This window comes from Branchiostoma belcheri, unplaced genomic scaffold (genome assembly GCF_001625305.1).
Source record: "Branchiostoma belcheri isolate BF01 breed outbred unplaced genomic scaffold, Haploidv18h27 scaffold16, whole genome shotgun sequence".
NCBI classification, from domain to species: Eukaryota; Metazoa; Chordata; class Leptocardii; order Amphioxiformes; family Branchiostomatidae; genus Branchiostoma; species Branchiostoma belcheri.
In genome coordinates this window covers 3,681,208-3,702,335 of record NW_017803046.1, presented here as the reverse complement: position 1 = coordinate 3,702,335, position 21,128 = coordinate 3,681,208, and the positions used below count along the sequence as shown (strand labels likewise).

Here is a 21,128-nt window from a genome sequence, read left to right as displayed (position 1 = left end):
CTCCCCAGATGAAAGGGCCACGCAAATATCACCTGTACGGTGCCTTACCTACTCCCCAGATGAAAGGGCCACGCAAGTATCACCTGTACGGTGCCTTACCTGGTTCCCAGATGAAAGGGCCAAGCAAATATTACCTGTACGGTGGCTTACCTGGTCCCCAGATGAAAGGGCCACGCAAATATTACCAGTATGGTTCCTAAACCTGGTCCCTAGATGAAAGGGCCACGCCAAATATCACCTGTACGGTGCCTTACCTACTCCCCAGATGAAAGGGCCACGCCAATATCACCTGTACGGTGCCTTACCTGGTTCCCAGATGAAAGGGCCACGCAAATATTACCTGTACGGTGCCTTTGGTTCCCAGATGAAAGGGCCACGCAAATATTACCTGTATGGTTCCTAAACCTGGTCCCTAGATGAAAGGGCCACGCCAATATCACCTGTACGGTGCCTTACCTGGTCCCTACATAATTTATGAAAGGCCCATGGAATTTTCCCGTACGGCGTTTTACCATGGAGGTAGAAATGGTTTTACTGGTAACGTTAACACGTTATCTAGACCCAAGTCCCTCACGCACTCATTACGGCCACTCATTACCTGTAAGGTTTCCAGAGCTAAGAGCCGTACAAATGACTGTTTGTGGCTTATCCACCGAAGTGGAGTGATTATAGCCGTAAAGGTTGACGTTTTTTGCCCCTAAAAGTTGTGGATAAACGCCGGCAGCCCTCCCCACCGCTAGCTACCCCTCACTGCAGCAGCTGATACCCCGACCAATAGCAGCGTGGAGCTTGCTGAGAAATTGACCAATAGCGGCGTGGCCGTCTTTCGTGGCCGTCCTACCATATTCTAGGCCAAGCCATACCTCTTTCCGCGGAACATCCAACATGGCGCCATCCATTGACGATTTAGTCCAGCGGGTTTCTCTCTACAATCTGCGCCCGTTTCTCTTCCATTTCTACGTGGCGCCCTTCCTGATCATCTACGCGGCCTGGCTGTACGTCTGGCTGGGGGTGTACGGCGTGGAGGAGTACTTTGAGGCGGGTTTAATCGCGCTAGCTGTGATCGGCATCGTGCAGATTTTGGCGTGCCTGTTCTGCCACTGGTCGGTACACGTCAGGTGTACCTTCATATGTAACAAGGTGGGCGAATATTAACTAGTCTGGGTACTGGCGTGATACACGTTTTAGGTTTATGATAAACTTGTGGATTTTTGCTCAGCTAGTACGTAGGATGATTGTATGATACTTATGTCTACGTGTTACTTTTGGATCATGGGGGGGGGGCAAAACCATATGTCACAGGTTGGACCATTCCAACTTTGTTTGGTAAAAGAGACGTAGTTCAGGAAGCGAGATTTCAGCGTGGTATAGTAGGAAAACAGAAGAGGATCAAATTCATAAGGTGCAGTCATGAATATGAATAATAATATTTGCTTAGAGTTTGAAGTTAGTATAAATATGACAAGTTATCTTGATGTTGTAAATTTATGGTAATGGTATACGTAGGCTGAGATGTCACCCAGTGGACACCCATGCATAATTAAGGGACTCCTATCATGCCAATTATGATAACAAGACATTTAAATACTGGTTGAGTAGTTTTGTGCCTAATTTGATTTTCATTTTCCTTTCAAAACAGACACCTGTTGTTGACAGGTTGTTACCCTTGATTTGTATAAATGTTAGACATAGATATATACAGGAGACTACCATTTTGATTAGCTGTTCATTTTCTGTCCCCAGGCTTATGATCCCAGTAAGGCTGGCTGGATAAAGGTAGTTCCCACTCCTAACAATGGGTCAGCTGAACTGGTCAGACTACACCATGACAAGGTAATTATCATCAATCACAGCTTAATCATAGTTTACCATTCTATTTGTTAGAGTCTGGTAAACAAGTGGGCATAGTATTATTACTTTCCTTACATCAAATATAGTAATTACTTACCCCCTGTACATTATTTATGCCCCTTTTCCCATGTAATGTTTTAGATATACTCAAGAAACAATACCCCCCTCCCCACTTACTACTGTGTACACAACTACTGTGTACACACACAAAGAAAAACTTTTGTCCCTCTCCCCTCTAGCATAATTACTGTATACTCAAGAAATACCACGTATGCCCCTCCACAACTATACCTCAAGTTTAACTTTAAGAAAATATTTCTTATGCCCCCCTCCCCAACTACCTTGTAAATGACTATACCCAAGAAAGCTACACATATACAGTGGTTTAAAGAGTCCTTACACAAGTTACCACCTGTGACTTTCAGGACAAGACCTCAGGAGAAGAGCAGATCTGGTTCAACTTTCAGAAGATCAAGTACGTGTACGATGCGGAGGAGAAGAAGCAGTTCCGCGCGGTGGAGTTTCCCGTGGACCTGGCGATGCGAGTGTACCAGTCCTGCCGCGGGTACCAGGAGGAGGCTGACATCAGCAGGGCCAGCGCCAAATATGGGAAAAACGAGTATGAATTCAAACACTTTAAACTAGTAAAGAGCTCCAATCATCATATGGATATATCTCATATGCACATGTTTGTTTCTTTGAACCTTTGTTTATTCATGAAAATCTCAAATTGGTCTGTAGGCTGATTTTCATTGCGTATCAAAGAGGTTTGTGTTAAATCTTCCAAACCTAAATTTTTTAGTGTTGGCAACAAGATTTAAATCAACTCCATGATTAGTTTAAAGATGTTACCAAGATTATATATATAGGAGACATGATTTGGGTTTCACCTTCAGTGGTACATTTAAAAATGGTCAATGCAAGTAGTTGGCTCTCTAAGTTTTTGAATGTCATTTTTCTGTCCCCAGAGTACAGATGGTTGTTCCAGACTTTGCAGAGCTGTTCAAGGAGAGAGCCACAGCTCCCTTCTTCGTGTTCCAGGTGTTCTGTGTGGGACTGTGGTGTCTGGATGAGTACTGGTACTACAGGTGAGCAGGGAAAACAGGGAAATACTGTACAGTAGTAAGTAAGGTGACAAATGTGGTTTAAAAGCTAAAACGTGGTTAAGAGGAAAAGTCAACTGGCTCAACCCTACAAAACTAGTACCACGTATGTTGTAGAATGTAGACATAATGTTAGACGTAGTCTCTTATATCAGTGTATTTTCTTTTGTCATACATGTTGTTTGTACCTGCAATTAACCCTTGGGCAATCGTAATAAACTTTCTCTATAAAACTTGGCGTTTTTGTTCTGTGACCATTCCAGTATCTTCACCCTGTTCATGCTGGTTGCGTTTGAGGCGACCCTGGTGCAGCAGCAGATGAGGAACATGTCAGAGATCAGGAAGATGGGAAACAAACCCTTCCCCATCCAGGTGTACAGGAACCGCAAGTGGAGACCCATCAACAGTGATGAACTTGTGCCAGGAGACATCTGTTCTATAGGTAATCACAATCATTCTGTGATGCATGTAGATAGCTCTTGTGCTCAGAAAGAAGAAACATAAGTTTGGGCCACCTAGCATTAAATTTTGGAACTGCAGGGGCATTTTTAATAGAATTTTCCAAAGAGGATACAGTGATGAATTTGTGCCAGGAGACTTCTGTTCTCACAATCACAATCGTTCTGCCAAATTTTGATTGTGTTTTGTGAAAAAAGGAAAACTGGCACTTCAAGAAAACCGTGTGTTCTGCTTGTTTAGGATTTGAATAATGTATTTTTGTTTTGATGTGTTTCTAGGACGCTCCCAACATGACAACCCTGTCCCTTGTGACCTGTTACTACTGAGGGGTCCATGCATCGTGGATGAGGCAATGTTGACTGGGGAGTCTGTACCACAGATGAAGGTATTACACACATACCAAGTAACTATGTCTAATAGAAACATACAAAGGCTTATTAATATGTATGGTAGACACATGCAAGGGAAGGCATAAGTTGGTCACCAGGTATGTCAATCTATCCACAAATGTGATAAATCTTAATATACAAGATAGTCAAGTAACAGACCAAGTATTTTTGCTTGACAGGAGCCTGTGGAAAGCCTGGAGCCGGACTATGTGCTGGACCCTGAGGTAGATGGAAAACTGCACATCATCTTCGGTGGCACCAAGGTGGTACAACACACCCCACCTGGGAAAACTGCCGCTGGGCTGAAAGGTGGGGCTCGATAGTCTCCTTTTGATGTCTGATATTGAATGACTTTTCACTTAAATGACTGCTACATCCTCGTGAAAAAAGAGTTCCTACTACTGTACAGTTGTTTCATGTGAAATAGCATAGTCAGTCTGCTTCGTGCTATTGGTCTATGCCCACCATACATGCATCTGCATGCCATGTGCTTTATCCACAAGATAGGTTATTGTGATTATTAAATAGAGTTTCAATGTTGGTTTTTATTTCCAGCTCCTGACAATGGCTGTATTGCTTATGTGCTGAGGACAGGGTTTAACACCTCCCAGGTAAGTAGAAAAAAACTTTTCTTAATTCCACTTGATGTACTATGAGTTTTGGTTATTGTAATCCAAATATTAAGAGTAATATATTATGTGGAATTTGTCTAACAGGGTAAGCTGTTGAGAACTATCCTGTTTGGAGTGAAGCGAGTGACAGCCAACAACCTGGAGACTTTCTTCTTCATCCTGTTCCTCCTGGTCTTCGCCATCGCTGCAGCTTCTTATGTGTGGATCAAAGGTGGGTTTTGAACTATAGAGTCAGTCAGTGTGTTGTAAACAGTCATTTTTCTACCCTTTATTCAAAGATTGGATCACATTTAAAAATTTGTTAAAGGTCCTGGTACCACTTCTCAAAAACAGGGAGTGCAATAATGTCTATAGTTGCTAGGGGGTGAACTTTTGGGACTATTGAATACACTTAGTCACCAGGGATACTCATAGTCACCTATATGATGTTACCTGTAATGGTAAAACACAGCCCTTTTAGTTTTAGCTGTTAAAAACTCTCGCTTTGTAATACAGGCTTTTATGGAGATGCAGTACGTGATTAGAAATAGGAAAGATTTTTTTATAGAGAGCCAATGTTTCTTTTCCTTATTACATGTTAAAATCGTATAAGACAATTTTGTTGAGATTACATTTTCTCTGCCAGGTACTGAGGACCCTAAGAGGAACAGGTACAAGTTGTTCCTAGAGTGCACCTTGATCCTGACCTCAGTGGTGCCACCAGAACTGCCCATTGAACTGTCCCTGGCTGTCAACACATCTCTACTGGCACTCTCCAAACTATGTAAGTACTGACACATGCTGTAGAGTATTTTCATCTGACATAATTGCTGCGTCAGCCGCCATGTTGGTGTCCCTATTTGCATTTCAGTGAATCATAGCTCAAGTGGTTTGGGACATTCGATTATTTTTGACCATCTCAAATAACTACTGTGAAATATCTACAGCTCGAGGAAGAGACGGCCAGAAGAACACTCTAGTCTTAAAATTTGCCGATGAAACACAAAAAAGCTGATTAGTGTGTACTGTGCACACTTGAGCTACAATCCATTGAAATGCAAATAGGGACACCAACATGGCAGTCAACACCTGTCTGCATCACTGATAAGGAAAGTGCGTGAAAATGCTCTATAAGGCTTCACAAACTATATTTAAAGTATTGTATCTGAAGATGCACTTCACTGCTTTTAACCTTGCCTAACATTGTAGCCTGGATAGAGGCTTAGTAGCCAAATGGGTATTTCAGCATGCTAACAGTTAAAAATCTGCACCTTACACTTACCACAAGTTTTGTCCTGACTGTTGCTTGATGTTTTCCCCAGATGTGTTCTGTACGGAGCCCTTCAGGATCCCGTTTGCAGGGAAGGTTGACATCTGCTGTTTTGACAAGACAGGGACCCTGACATCAGACAAGCTGACAGTGGAGGGGGTGGCAGGACTACAGTAAGGAATCCTGCATACTGTGATCAGCCTGTAAAGCAGTATATTGTACTGAGTGCGCCTACCCTGTATAAAGAAAACAGAAATAAATAAATAAATATATTAGGGTTCTTATGAATACTACAATTTCAAAAACATTTGACATCTTGACAACTCTTCAAATATATTCACCATTGCTTGAATGGACTAACTGTACTACTCGGAAATCCTTACAAAAGGATGGTGTTGCGGCAAGCATGTGACTTAATGTGACTGAAAACTTATGTATTATTTGACAGCATGTCAAGATTAAAGACAACAGTTATACTTTTTTTTATAAATATCAAAAGCTGGTACAGTAATTACATCTATTAGCTTGAAAAATCCATAAAGGCTAGACTACATGTATATTTGCAATAATAAAGGTCAGTTCATAATGTTTATAATTTATATATGAGGTACAAGAACCCACACTCTCCCTCCTTGTTCCCTGTACAGAGGTAAGGAGAAGGTGTGTCCCATCTCAGAGGTACCCCTGGAGACAGTCCAGGTGCTGGCCTCCTGTCACTCTGTGGTACAGATGGAGGATGGGCTGGTGGGAGACCCCCTGGAGAAGGCCACGCTAACTGCAGTAGAGTACAACCTCACCAAAGGTACGGGGCAGGGATAAGTAAAAAAAAATTGTTGGTCAATACAGGACTTTTCAACTGCAAGTAGTAAACAGTTGTAAGGAGCTGGTTGTAAGATAAGAAATAAGAAATAAGAAAACACATAACCAGTTTGATCCAAATCTACTATCATGGTGTCATCTGTAATAGCTGAATGACTAGTTTGCAAAGCAGTATAACTTGTAATATTGCATACAGAAAGCACACATTTACATTGATCTGTGGAAAATAATCTTGTACATGTATGGTGGTGGCGATAACATTTTTTGTCATACCCAGGCCATGATAGCATTCAATACACTTGCTTCCAAAGGTTCCATAGAATACTTCAACTGTGTCAGGTGACCCAACCCACGGTTGTGCTGGTACCTACGGTCATACTGGACACTCCATGTTGTATTCTATATTAATTTTTTAATCTGCCAACTCACTTCTGCTCGGCTGTAGGTGATGCAGTGATCCCGCCGCGTGGGAACCCGGGGAAGGCGATGAAGATCGTGCAGCGGTACCACTTCTCCAGTGCGCTGAAGCGGATGTCGGTCATCACGTCTCAGGAGCAGCAGGGCTCAGTGGAGAACCTGTACATGGCCATGGTCAAGGGCGCGCCCGAGACGCTGAGGGCCATGGTGAGGGCACAGGGGAGGGGTTCTGTGGGGGGGGAGGCTTGTAACATACCACGTTTGGGTAGACAGCACTCAGAGAGTGTAAATGATTTGTAAGCATACCGTAGTTTCCTCAGTGCCTCGGCAGAACGTACCACACCTGCATGAAACCCTGATCTGGCTCTGTGTTGTTCTAGTACTCCAGTGTCCCAGACAACTATGACGAGGTACACCAGGAGATGTCCAGACAAGGTGCCCGTGTGCTGGCACTGGGGTACAAGAAACTGGGCACTATGGCTGCACAACAGGTAAGGAACTTAGACAGATTCAGACTTGTTATGGTACATGATTTAAACCTACATTTGGTTATCATAGTTTTGTTACAGCAAACCAGGCATTGTTGACCAGGCTAGTGATGTTTGTGTGTTTGTTTGTGTTTTAGCTGCGTGACCTGACCAGAGATGATGTAGAGAAGGACCTACAGTTTGCCGGGTTTGTCATCATCTCCTGTCCTCTCAAGGCTGACTCCAAGGCTACAGTGAGAGAGATTATACATGCCTCCCACCATGTAAGTACTTGAACTTGTAGCAACTAAACAGGCATAGATGTGTGTGTGTTCATTGTTCCAGTAAATGTTGTTCAATTGTTCATTGCTCCAGTACTAGTCTATACCTGTAGTACTGACCTGTTGTTTTCTCCCCTGGCCAGGTGTGTATGATCACAGGTGATAACCCCCTGACAGCCTGCCATGTTGCCAGGGAGCTGCGCTTCACCAGGTGTCCCAAGACTCTGGTACTCACCCCACCAGTCGACCAAGGTGGGTCTAATGGTTACTACATCAGTACATGTAGTACCTAGGTCTCACCATCTATATGACTGTGTAAAATTTTACACAACACGATGAAGGTTAGACATTCAGGTACTGAGATACACAAGGAAAGTGTCACTCAAGCAACTGCATGGATAGATTTTGAAAATTGTCAGATGTTTCAAGTACCATCCACCACTTAAAGACACTGATGAAAAGTAACAATTTTCTTGTCAATCTGTGTCAACAGTTATGGCAATTTTTCCTCTAGTTGATATGTAGCTTGTAGAGAGTTAGTTTTGTATATTGTAACATGTTTTGAATAGCAGTGACAGTGTTATGTCTCACCCCCCTGACTGTGTCCTCCTAGATTCTGAGTGGCATTGGCTGTCTGTGGATGAAAAGGTCACCCTTCCCATGGTGCCGCGGGAGGGGGCCAAGGAGCTGATCGGCAAATATGACCTTTGTCTTACAGGAGAGGTCAGTGGTCTGAAAAACTAATCACACACACATGCATGAGAGATGACAGAATAAGTCTAAGCAGTTGGTACATGGTCTGTCTCAAAACCCTCAAGTCATTTTAGGCTGACACTGATTTATACAAACTGTACATGACATTGTACATTTTGTATTCATTTCTGCTTTTATTTCCTAATATTTCAAATTCTAGGTACACTGTATGCAGTACTGTACTGGGTATGCATTTCTGTACTGTTGTTGATGACATTTGTTTTACTTGTTTTTTTAGGCCCTGACTCAGCTTAAAGCTGTGAATGAGAAGTTTTTCCAGAAGATTTTACCTCATGTCAAGGTGTTTGCAAGAGTTGCCCCCAAGCAAAAGGTCAGTGGCATTTACTTAATCTCATCCTTTCCCCCGCATAAAATAATTTTTTTCATGTTTATAAGGAATTGGTTACAGATATGTTGTGATGAGAAGTTGTTCAAGTAAATTTTTGTATTTGCTTAATATCATACTTTCATAATATTTAATGACAAATGTTGTGTTGTTTTCAGGAGTATGTGATCACCACACTGAAGAGTTTAGGCTACACCACTCTCATGTGTGGGGATGGAACAAATGACGTAGGAGCTCTCAAACATGCACATGTTGGTAAGGGACAAAATAGTACCTACAGATAGATGTACTTTCTGAAATATTTTATACAATTGTTTGTGTTGTCATTATTTGATAACCTTTTTTTAATGTTCTTGTTAATGTGTTTAACTTACTACCCCCAGGTGTGGCCCTCTTGTCTAATGCACCTGAGAGGATGCCAGAAAAGGCACGAAAGGAGGACAAAGAAAAGGTGGGTTAAAATTGTTTTGATTTTTATAATAACAAGAATCTACCAAACTAAAAACCACAATGATGAATTTTGCAATGTTGAGTTGTCAATAAGTGAACATGCATGGTACTAGTATATACATGTAGACAGTTATGTGCAAGTTTTCTTCCTTCATATTATCTGCCATACATTGTACCTGTTACAATCATGCAATAAACTTTGACTTGACTTTTGCAGGAACCAAAGGACAATAAACCACCAAACAACAAGCTGCACCATCCTCAGTCAGCCCCTAGGGGGAGCAGCAGAGCTGCCAAGAACAGAGCTATAGCCAGAGGAGAAAACTTAGCAGGAAGCAAGGTACATATCGTATGAGTTGTCATACATTTAGGAACTTCATGTATTGTACGAAAGTATTGAACGTGATTGTCAATTGTTAAGTGTAAAATCTCAGAATATACACTTTCAACACTTGTAAGACTGTTCAGCTTTGTAATTTTCGGTTTTTCTACTTCCTAAATGTTGTTAAAGTTTTTTGTGTGTGATTTTTTTTCTCCAGAGTGCTCAGATGCAGAAAAAGCTAGAACAGATGCTGAAGGAGATAGATGAACAGGAGGCAGCAGCAGTCGTGAAGTTAGGAGATGCCAGCATAGCCTCTCCCTTCACTTATAAACTCTCCAGTATACAGTGTGGTAAGGGACCCTGTAGTAGCCTTTTGTCTTATTTGTTAGATGTCCGTTATCAACAACGGTTGTTTTTGCATATGATTGTCTTAGATACAGCATGAATACATTAATGATAATTTTTGGCTATTGCAGAAATGTATGTATGATACATGTTGCAATGAATTTCAAATTGGCTTAGGTTATTTCTTCTGATAAATGATTTCTTCGCAAACATATTAAATATCCCCAGCGTAAGTAAAGCCAACACGGCAAGCTACTTTTTATTCTATTTGCCTCAAATTTACTACTTTTCAATCTAAACAATCCCTTTCTAAAACTATGAAATTCAATGTTGTTGACCTTTTATAATTGATACATTTTATATTGATCCCCTACACTATATTTTCTTTGTTTTGTATACAGTATGTCATATCATCAAGCAGGGTCGGTGTACGCTGGTGACGACACTACAGATGTTTAAGATCCTGGCGCTGAATGCACTGATCCTAGCGTACAGTCAGAGCGTGCTGTATCTGGATGGGATCAAGTTCAGCGACGGGCAGGCGACCTTACAGGGGCTGCTCTTAGCAGGCTGCTTTCTCTTCATCTCAAGGTCAAAGGTACACAATGCTACATTATTATTATTTGTTGTTGTTGTTTATTTGCCCTTGAAAACAAATCATTTTTGTTGTAAATGGTAAAGAGAATATGCAGGGACAACCAGAAACATGCAATGTTTATCAAGGGTTTCCTCACCTTCACAGATGCCAATGCACAAACTCCTCCCAGTGCAAACCCTAAAAACGTTTGATATCACTGTAATTTAGAGATCCATTCTCTGAAGGCATTGTATGATTCTTCTAGTTGAATCAAGATGTTGCTAGCAAGATGCCTTTGATTTAGGCTTTATACGATTTTTAGATAGATTTCATTCAAGACGTTGAATTTGCAACTTCTATACCTTGATTGTTTAGTCAGAGACAAGTAGTCATTTGTATGTCATCAAATGGATGATTGAAGTTTTTACAATCTCTCATAGACATTCTGATATTTTTTCCGTCTCTTCTACAGCCTTTAAAGATCCTATCAAAGCAGCGCCCCCTACCAAACATCTTCAACCTGTACACCATCCTGACGGTGCTGTGCCAGTTTGCTGTTCACTTCTGTAGTCTGGTGTTTCTGAAACAGGAGGCACAGAGACTACAGCCCAGGTACAATTATAGCAACAAATTTATGCTTATTATTCCACTTTGTAAACCTAGCAGAAAAAGGGAGTACTGCAGCCTCTCTGTATTAGTCATTTCAACCAATAGGTATCATTCTGTTTTGGTTCCCACCTACTCGTATATCTATTTGTAAAGATGACACAATAGCTTTTAGAATATTTTGACCTGAATGTAGCCTTCAATTTTAAAGCAACTATTTAAACAAACTTGTCTCAAGCAATATTTATCCTCTTGATATTGTTCTACATGATATTATATTGTTCTTCACAGGACAGAGGAGTATGTTGACCTTGAAAAAGACTTTGAGCCCAGCGTGTTGAACAGCACAGTGTACCTTATCAGTATGATGATGCAGGTCAACACGTTTGCTGTCAACTACAAGGTCAGTGGGACAGCTCAATTCATCAATTATAGCACTGTTTCCCCATCATCCTACCTCTCTTACATGGAACTTTTGTTTCTACATTGTACATTTTTTTACTTTAGAAACCTTCTTAATATCACGTTCATGTTAGAAATTTTACTCACTGTTGAAGTATTGTGTTTGCTCTTTCCCTTCTTTAGTATATTTTGTCGTATATGACAACTTCACCAGTGTTTTGCTTGACTTGTCCTGACAGTGTTTTCCTTGTTGTCCAGGGTCATCCGTTCATGGAGTCGTTACGTGAGAACAAGGCTCTCCTGTACAGCCTCTTCTTCTCCATCATCTCACTAGCAGCCCTCACCATGGGGCTGGTGCCGGAAGTCGCACAGCAGTTTGAGATCGTAGACTTCCCAGATGAGGTAGGCAGTGCAATAAGACTCTGAAGTCTCATCTGCAATGCAGCACTCTTGCTTCTTACTGTCTACCAAGTATATTCTAATACTGTATGTATGTGATGTATCTGAATAGATTTTTTTTAGTGATTTATCATGTAAAAAGCAACTGATTTTACACTGTCAGTAATTGTTTCAGTACATGATTCCTAATAATGTTGTCATATTCTTCTATTCTCTTCACTATGAAAAATGAAGAGTGACAACACCTCTTATACTGAAACCATGGGTAACACAGTACATTTTACAGTGCAGTAACAGTAACATAGTATATTATTACAAACTTTTGTGATACATAGAGTTTCTTCTCTTCACAGTACCGGGTGCTACTGCTCCAGGTCTTTGCTGCCAATTTTGTCGGGGCCTTCCTTATCGACAGAGTTCTGCAGTTTGCTCTGGGCTATGCCAGGCTCAGGTCCAACTGAGAACCATCCATCTACACACAACTGACAGCTACAACTCAACTGCTTCACGCCCAAGATGTTGCGGTAAACTGTTGCAGAATTAGACCTTTAGCAGCAGCTTAGCAGTTCTACCCTACTGCAAGTTCTTGGTTTTCAAATGCAATGAAACAGATCTCTTCTCATAGTTGTTTCAAATGCTCAAGACAAAATGTGCAAAAAAAATTTTTGTAGTAGTTTGATGTCAATTGTTTTGTACCAATGAATGAGAGAATTAATTTTATGAAATTGATCTGTCTCGTGAAGTATGTGAAGAAGAGTGGACAAAGTAGCATTTATATGTTCCAACAGAGTTTAGAACTTCAGAGAATGGATAGTTTTTTGAAGATGTAAATTTCCCACCAGTGCTTAGAAGTGAAGATTGAATAATTGTTTTTGGAAAAGGTGGACTTTGAATCATAATTGTGTCTTATAGACATGTATTATAAATCAGTTGTTTTCTTGAAGAAAAAGAATATACTTAATAGGAATTGTTGCAGACTAAAACCAGAAACCCACTCAGAGTTAGGATCCTCAATGTCATATTGCACTGCCACATAGTAACCTAGAGTTCATATCTGGATGATGTACTGAAAACATCAATATTATGTAGCTGTTTAATGCCAGGGTGTACCCCATCAACACATCATACTGCAAGCTGCTGTTGCCTTATTGATGGATATACATGCATATCGATCATTGATTTTAAAAAAGCTTCTTAAGTTTAGCAAATTTAAAAGTCAAACGGTTACAACCAAACCTGCAGTATTTGGCAAAAAATGACTGTAATTGTGTGGAATATATTCAAGGTCTTATATCAACACATCAAAAAGTAAGTCGATGAGATGATTACAGTGAAAATGACCTTAGGTGAAATACTGAAAGATTATAGTAAGAGCTGACATTCCAAGCAGAGTTGTATGACATTGTCAAGCAGTTGTACAGTATTTATACTAGTTGTGTTAGCATTGTTAGTACCATGGGCTTTTTTTTCGGAAGATGTGAAATTATTTCTTACAAACTTATTTCTTGCTGTAAGCCATGGAATATGAAGGAAATAAAGTAACAAAGGGGGTATTGTCTTGTGTGTTTTTACTTCTTAGGCCACACCAATTTAATTTGTTGGTTCTCGGATTTTTTCAGAAAAAATATGAAGCGATAGGGCGAAAAAAAAAAAAAACAGGTCTAGGCATCCTATTATAGGCTTAAATGCTACAAAATGAGCCATGAAGTCAACACAAAAGGCTGGGTTAAAATTTAAACATTGAATTTTGAACTTTTAATCAAACCACTGCAATGATAGATGGGAAAACTGTAACAACTAGGAAGAAAAGGACTTTCCTCAACTGTTGGGGGGCAAAACATGAGCATTTTTCAGTTGATTCAGGACCAGAATCAATTTTTTTTTTTGCAAATCAGAAAAAAACGAAGAGGCGAATCCGAGAACCAACAAATTAAATTGGTGTGGCCTTAACTACATAGTACATGGAGTCAATCATGTCTCTTCAAGTTATTAATTTCAAGTCTTTTCCAACTCACTGCAACACACAACTTACATGTAGTAAGTCAACATAAATGTATATGGTACCTTAGATTACATTCAGGTTGGTCTATGATAAATCTTGCTTAGATGACTCCCCACTCTTTCAGCTGCTGTATAATCAGCAGCAGGTCTTGTTTTTGCCTGGGAATCAGACCTTTCTCGTACAGGATCCGTTCGTACACAGCGAAGGGAAAGTCAGCTCTGAAGTCTGCCTCCAACTGCTCCAGTGTGTACAACTGCAGACCAGCAGCTTCTGTTGGTAAAAATTACAATATGACTGCTGACTGTGCAAGTTTGTGAATGCTGTCACTTAACCATTTTACAGGTAGGTATAACCATCAATCCCTCAAGGGACTTTGTACTACAACCCTAGCTGCACTTGTCACATATATATATAAACTATATTCCAAATGACTACAAACTGAAGGAAAGAAAAGGTTCATTCAGACCACCTACAAAAGTGATGCTATCACCTGTCCTGTAATATTGCAGCAAGGCCATTTTCAATGACAGATAGTAAAATGTAATCAAACTTTTATCTTGCTACCGGTATTAAACAACACAGAAAACACATTTGATGAATACTCACTGTTTTCTCCCAAAGTCTTCTGTAGTTCTTGGTAATAATGCTCCAAGATGGCGTCCCGGTGGTTTTGGAAAATGTCCCAAGTTTGGTACATGAAGAGGACGACCAGATCAAAGGTCGGTGGCCGGTAGGCAACGAGCTGCCAGTCCACCAGCTTTACGTCTACGGGTTTGCCATCTTCGTACTACAAGCGGACACACAAATCAACAATAAGAGCAATCATTATACTAAGTAATTTACATTTGTCCAAGAAGGTTAGTCTCCACTTTTAACCTCCTTGGTTTGGCGTAGGGAAGTTTAACTTAGAAACTTGATATTAGAAATGGCCTAATACATTTGTACAATGATATCAAACTGTACAGTAACAGTTACAGTCGATGTTGTACAGTACCTTGAACATAATGTTGTTATTCCAGCAGTCAGCATGACACAGCACCTTCACCCTAGCCGGACTCTCTGCTGCCTCTCTCACCATCGCCACACCATCCACCTTCCTCAGGCAGGCCAACAGTTGCTCGTGATCCGGAAAGGCTGATGCCAAGTTCTTCAAGCCCTCTTGGTAGTACTTGTAATACCACTGCTGTTTACATGTGTAGATGTCCACTATCCAGTCATACCTGTCGGATAGGGGGGATCCAGATCGGAGCTCCAGCAGATGAGAAAGGCCATGGACCTGGGCTAGAGCTCCTACTGCTAACTTCATCTCCTCAAGGCCCAAAGGCTGTGGGTATGGGTTGATGGAGTAGCCCTGGGATTTTAGATTCTCCAGCACTCGCACGGACATGTTGGAGGTGTGGTCACTTGCAGTGAAGTAACACTTGGAAACTGGCACAGCATCGATACACCACAGTTTGTCAAAGTCCCCATCCTTGCTCTTGCCTTCCAGGCGTTCGACGAGCAATGACAGAAAGTCGGGAACCGCCACGGAGTAGAACTTGACCTCTGCCACATCAAACACAAGGTAGTCCTCCACAGACATGTGCTCTACCACCTCCATCCATCGGAAATTTGTCAACTTGACCACAACACTGTACCGCTCTACTTCACCGTTCTTGTTTCCTGTGGCGACTAAGGCGACGAGATCACTGCTGATGCCATGACCCTCCCCTATGGGGCCAGTGATGTCAACCTGAGTGATGTTGACTTCAGGGTCAATGTCGTTGAAGACTTGTAGAACCCAGGGTTTGGTGATGCCGTCCACAGAACCTGGGACAGGGATTATATTGGATGCTGACATATTTCTGTTGAGAAAAAAGGATAATGTTAAATACATCAAGTGGGCAAAAGGGTAAGTCACTAGAGATCCAACATTTGCAAGCAAATGCATAATATATCACTTCATATTCCATATGCAGTAATTGTCTATTCCTCTGAGGAGAGAGAGTACATTAAGGTTTTTACCTGTTATACCGGTATGAACATTTAAAGTGATTTATATAAAAGACAGGCCAGGTGCTCAGCATACTATCCTATGGTCAATATCTGGTCTTCATGTTAGAAGTATTAGGTAGTACTTCATCATGATAATATTATGGAAAACATTGTCAATTTGTTAAATGCTGGGCCATACAGTTCAACGTCCTCTAGGTCATATACCGGTGAAGCATAGGTCAATTTAAGGTCACATCTACATTGTATTTACACCTACATTTATAAAATTATCCCACAGGGAACATCACAACAAATGTCTTAAGAATTTCAGTACTTCCTAGAATTTCTATGATTAAGATTTGTGATAGAGGCTATGTTTCAGAAAAGAGCTTTTCCAATATGGTAGGCAGTGCAGACAGTAAAGGAGTTTTGGGGGAGGGACAAAAAGGCACAGAAAGGAATTCCCTGCACCAATAAACACTCAAAGAAGAACAATGTTGTGTGATATCCACTTACCAACAAGTATTTCAATCTCCAAAAGCTCCACTTCACTGGCAAGCTACCTACATGTATGCCCACTTATCATGGAACTTACTTAGACTTGGGAGTTTTCCAGAACTGCCCAAAAGGGCAAACAATACTGACCTTTGAACTATGCCCCAAGGGCACAATCCAGCCAATGTATACTAAAAGTAACATGTCACAAGGACTGAAGTCCACAAGTATACTGTATTGAGTGATGAGTTACAAGGTCTTTGTAAATATAGCGAAGTTAAAAATCTCACTGAAAATGGGATAGCAAGGTGGTCTGTATTAAATCTGTACTTTTTAAATTAGTATTTTTCTTCTTCTGTTCATGTTGTTCCATTGCCTTGGATTATGAATTTCAAAGAAAGGCAAGGAATTGAATGGATCATGTGCCTGAAGGAATAGATTAACATGGTTACTCAAGAAAAAGAATGAGAGAACCTTGGGTACTGGTGAACAATTTAATTTCTTGCCATCACTAAAGCAAGTACTTCAAAAGAACCCAGCAAACCAAATCTTTGTACTGGAAGGGACATAAGGAGTCATTCAAATTAACAGTATGGAAGCACATTCTTGTACTCAACATTATTCACAATGTTTGTGGCTTTATACATTACTGGGTAAATAACTGCATATCATCATATTTGATATCATTTTTGTACAGCCACGGATTATCACAAATTTGCTATTGACACCACAATGCGATATGTACTGGGGTAAGACTTTCTGCCATATGCCTGTAGTTATATTGCTACATCATTGTTCCACAAAAACACAACATTTCTCTAGTGCTGTCAGTGAGTAGGTAGGCGTATAATGTGACAAGACATTAAATGAAAACTGTTCACATTCCCTACCTACATAAAGCCATGGAATGATGTTGTGGAGGGGTAAGGGGGGTTCATGTTGGTGAAATTTTTCTCTATTCTATTCTTTTGTACCAGTTTTGCTATATATTTCTCTCTCATTTTCCTTAATATACTTTTTTTTACTTTGATATGATTGCATATATCCTTTGCTCAATGACAGGTCATTATCAAGATACCATTTTTGTCTGTAACTATTGACTTTATCAAAATATCAAGCACTAAATAAGTCAATACTTCTAAACTAGTCACAACCTTTACGTGAATCTTTGACAGCCAGAAACCTTACTCTATATTGTCCTAGAAATTTAGTACCAGTAATAATGAACTGGCAAATAGAAAAGGTTGCACAAATTATTCACATTAGACACCAAGTACTTGTAGCAACAAGTAGTTGTAGTACATGTACATGGATCTTTATCTCTGAAGTACTGCATTTTTTTCTTTTACTATACTACATACAATGTACATGTACAACTAATCTCAATTTTGCATCTTTGCACATAGGAATAGCTCTCTTTTTCTCAACTTTTTTCTCTAGTCTAATGACACAAGAAAAGGTTTTCAAACAATTTTTCAACATAGAAAACCAATGAAAATTACTTGAATCTCTACATGCTTGATCATAACCACAGACATGCTACTTTTCTAGTGTAGCTTTAGTGCCCTTGTATTCCTCCAGACCTGTAGATTTGTACAAGTGGAACGCCTACTGAAAAAACGGATATTTTTTCCTATATTCACATCAATTTCATTGTTGTAGATAATTCCATTGCATTGTAGATAGCCAGAGTATATTGTACAATGTAGGTACAGTGTTGTATCATCTCTGGCTGGCATGACTTTTTCCTTTCCTGGTTGTACATATATAACAGACAGATCCAGCTCCAGAACAAAGTACTTGAACTGCTAGATCCTACTGTTCATATCTATAAATTGCATCCCTTTGTTATACATTATGGCATGTCCCCCAGTCCACCCATACCTCCCAGTCCACCCATACCTCCCAGTCCACCCATACCAGCCAGTCCACCCATACCCCCCATCCCGCCCATTGAGGCTTGCTGCTTGTCGCGTGACTCCGTCCAGGCCTTGGCAATCGTTCTCTTCATCTCATCGTCCCCGTCCTCGTACATCTGCCTCATCATTGTCATGATGGAGTCTCCGGGGTCTCCGGTACTGTTAAGCTTTGGAGCCCTGCAGTATGACAATGATAATTCCTGAGTCTTTGCACCATCAATGTGGTCTAACATACATGTACATTTCCTGTATTTCTATTCATGCTAGACTGACTAAATCGTGCTCCTGGCAGCCAGCCTTGGACAGCTAGAGCTTCTGTAAACACAGGCTATATTCATGCAAGTGTACAGTAACTGATTGTACTTTTGAGATCTTCTCGCACTATACTTTAAGAAGCACTGTATTAAGATATAATAAGTAATCAGGCACCAGGGTCTGTAATAGGACAAGAAATCAAAGAAGTATGAGGGTTGTTTCATTCATTCATTTTTCGTCAGAATTGAATAGTTATAACCACAGTAATTACTCACTTCTTGTCCTTAGACTTCTTTTCCACACTGGTGAGACACTCCCAGGTTCGTGTCTCCTTTTTTCTCAGGAGTAGAGTCACCATGTCCCTTTTTACCTGTAGGATTAAAAGTGCAACAATACAGATAATGCATAGCTTTTAACATACATAGTCACATGAAAAAAAGATTGTGACACAACAGATCTAAAAATAAGTAAAATCTCAGAAATAACAATAAAATCTTGAAATTGAGTGCAACTTTTGAAACTGCTGTGGAACTGGCATTTCTACCTGTCTTAGAACTGACAAGAAATTCTAAGATTCTTATTCTCGGCTCTTATTCAATGCCTTACCTTATACGAGACAGATGTAATGGGAAGTAACAAGGTGTTGATGAGGAGGTTGTGGTTCTTTCCACCCAGATCTCTCACCAGGAAATCTACCATTCTGGAATGGACGAAAGACACATGGTTACATTTATACATCAATAGAAGCATTCTAGACTATAGCTCAAGTGTACAATGTGTACAATGGTAGTAAATGATCACTGAAAATGAAATTTTCCTTTCTACCTCAGTGGAAGTCCAGACATCCAGACAAATGATAGCCTGGGTTCCAGACCCATAGTACACTTGACAGAAAATATCTGTGAGCCTGAGATATGTTGTGTCCAGTGTGCTATGGGTCTGGACCCCAGGCTAGATAAATGATAAATCTTACTTTTCTCCAAAGTTGACCTCAATGTTGTCCTTGGGAAGTGCCTGGACACCGTTTAGGGAGATGTAGATTTTCACAAACTTGTCTGACTGGTCCCAGCCTGGAAATACACAGGAATATACATGTATATTAAAGATTGCAAGTTGTGATGTTCTTTTTTTTTCAAGTACCTTATTTCTTTGATACCTACTTTTATTGATACTTGACAGTGACTGTATGTACAGAGTTGTACAACACCAAAACCATTGTCATATACACTCACCATATGAGGTAATCTTAGTCTTGTGCATTGTAGCCTGCCCTGGTGGTGGAGGTGCCCTGCGCTTTACAGATGGTTTCGCATCGTCTGGCGATGACTCTTGTTCCTCCACACCGTTCTGAGCAGCCGGAGCAGCAGCCTCACTGTCTGTTATCTCCGTCTGTATTCTCCCCTTCTCTAATGTCAGAGCTTTCTTCACTCTCTCTCGTCTGGCCTGTTCAAGTAGTCTCTCTATCTCCTGTAAGTCTGCTCGCAACTGGGAAAATAAAATTATTTTAATAAGTTTGACTCTGTATTCCTTGCAATTGGAAGGAAAGAACGATTGTGACATGATGATTATTAAAAGCCTTTATGCCAGTTGGCTCTAAATTATTGCATATCTGTTAAAAATTCTATACAGTTTAAAGTTCCAACTTTTCACTTTATATATACATGTAAATAATTATTGACCTGCATTATGGATAGCAATAGTGGACACGGCTAGATCATGACCATGACACAAATTCCACTTTTGAATCATGGGTTTCACTTTCATGTCCCCATATTATGGGGAGGGGGGCGTTTCTGTAACTGTTCTAGTTGTGTAGTTTGATTCTAGTAGTCAGATAAGATACACTCAAGTTTAAAAGTCTAAAACGACTAAACATGACTGCAATGCCGACACAACCCGTAAGCTTTCTTCGCACATGGCCCACCACATGTACCGATCTGGGCCAAGGGTGGTCAGTGATGCGGGAGAAAGTTTCCATTGTTTACAAAACCGCTTCTTCCGTTTTTCCACAGATTCCTGGCTCTAACAACAAACAAGGTACACAAAGCGTCTTTAAGAAGTTAGAGCTTACCTCTTGGAGACCAGCCATGTTTTAGAAAGCGTGCAAACTTGTCAAGCTTTGTTCGTGAAATTCCTTGTAGTAGCGTATTCGAACCATGCACGGTATTTTCTGGAAACCGGAAGTGAAGCACTACGCGTGCGTCCTCTACAGCTGCATGGCGGGAAATGGGTTTTAAATTTGGCGGGAAACTTTGAATCGTCATCATAAAAACGTGTTCTTTCGATGAGCATTTTCCCCACGATTTGGTCCAATTAACGTTCACAAAAATTAACATCTCTTGTCTTACTTTTTGGAAATAGGAAAATGTTTGTTCAGTAAAATTTTTGCTAAAACCAGTGATTGAACCTCCTTGAAGAAACACACTTTATATTTGGTCTCTCTGGTCTGCTACTAAGCCTCTTTAAACTTCATAGTGGTGATATTGATGTCGATGACGAACCATTCTTAACATAGGGAAGGATACTAAAGGCATACACAAGAAATTCTATGGTAGATGCTCATCAATGTATTCTTCTATTAGTTTAATAATACAAAAGTTGAGGCTTGAATAATAT

At 40.4% G+C, this 21,128-nt stretch overlaps 2 protein-coding genes across 3 annotated transcripts in view; one reads left to right on the top strand and one right to left on the bottom strand.

Moving 5' to 3' along the window:
* The window catches only part of LOC109465994 (manganese-transporting ATPase 13A1-like), a 20,252-nt gene extending 6,836 nt beyond the window's left edge, over positions 1–13,416 (top strand). Inside the window, exons 1-27 of one of the 2 annotated variants that reach the window (XM_019763500.1) lie at positions 885–1,140; positions 1,744–1,833; positions 2,277–2,470; positions 2,820–2,939; positions 3,218–3,396; positions 3,692–3,798; positions 3,982–4,111; positions 4,358–4,413; positions 4,519–4,645; positions 5,060–5,197; positions 5,736–5,856; positions 6,331–6,485; positions 6,948–7,126; positions 7,300–7,410; positions 7,545–7,670; positions 7,811–7,919; positions 8,281–8,390; positions 8,659–8,751; positions 8,925–9,021; positions 9,150–9,217; positions 9,434–9,556; positions 9,756–9,888; positions 10,285–10,481; positions 10,933–11,072; positions 11,358–11,469; positions 11,727–11,870; positions 12,221–13,416. In XM_019763500.1, coding sequence (XP_019619059.1) covers positions 886–1,140; positions 1,744–1,833; positions 2,277–2,470; positions 2,820–2,939; positions 3,218–3,396; positions 3,692–3,798; positions 3,982–4,111; positions 4,358–4,413; positions 4,519–4,645; positions 5,060–5,197; positions 5,736–5,856; positions 6,331–6,485; positions 6,948–7,126; positions 7,300–7,410; positions 7,545–7,670; positions 7,811–7,919; positions 8,281–8,390; positions 8,659–8,751; positions 8,925–9,021; positions 9,150–9,217; positions 9,434–9,556; positions 9,756–9,888; positions 10,285–10,481; positions 10,933–11,072; positions 11,358–11,469; positions 11,727–11,870; positions 12,221–12,328 — 3,522 coding nt within the window. In that variant the 5' untranslated portion in view covers position 885 and the 3' untranslated portion in view covers positions 12,329–13,416. Of the gene's footprint in view, positions 1–884; positions 1,141–1,743; positions 1,834–2,276; positions 2,471–2,819; positions 2,940–3,217; positions 3,397–3,691; positions 3,799–3,981; positions 4,112–4,357; positions 4,414–4,518; positions 4,646–5,059; positions 5,198–5,735; positions 5,857–6,330; positions 6,486–6,947; positions 7,127–7,299; positions 7,411–7,544; positions 7,671–7,810; positions 7,920–8,280; positions 8,391–8,658; positions 8,752–8,924; positions 9,022–9,149; positions 9,218–9,433; positions 9,557–9,755; positions 9,889–10,284; positions 10,482–10,932; positions 11,073–11,357; positions 11,470–11,726; positions 11,871–12,220 lie in introns of those variants that run through there. The other variant, XM_019763501.1, reaches the window with a different exon arrangement.
* Positions 13,417–13,818: 402 nt separating this feature from the next.
* On the bottom strand, positions 13,819–20,721 carry LOC109466006. The gene is made up of 9 exons (XM_019763524.1): positions 20,584–20,721; positions 19,745–19,997; positions 19,486–19,582; positions 19,119–19,212; positions 18,788–18,882; positions 18,277–18,434; positions 14,864–15,678; positions 14,476–14,656; positions 13,819–14,139 (listed from the first exon to the last, which is right to left on the bottom strand). Exons 1-9 carry the CDS (start codon positions 20,599–20,601, stop codon positions 13,970–13,972), a joined length of 1,881 nt encoding a protein of 626 aa, XP_019619083.1. The 5' UTR covers positions 20,602–20,721; the 3' UTR covers positions 13,819–13,969.
* Between the last annotated feature and the right edge of the window lie 407 nt (positions 20,722–21,128).

What these genes read in the sequence shown, in the direction of transcription:
- LOC109466006 (XM_019763524.1), bottom strand. An exon ending in AAGAAGTCTAAGGACAAGAA is followed by an intron (nt 18,435 to 18,787) that starts GTGAGTAATTAC and finishes GTCATACTGCAG; the next exon opens with GGCTCCAAAGCTTAACAGTA. An exon ending in CTCAATGGGCGGGATGGGGG is followed by an intron (nt 15,679 to 18,276) that starts GTATGGGTGGAC and finishes TCCCTGTCCCAG; the next exon opens with GTTCTGTGGACGGCATCACC.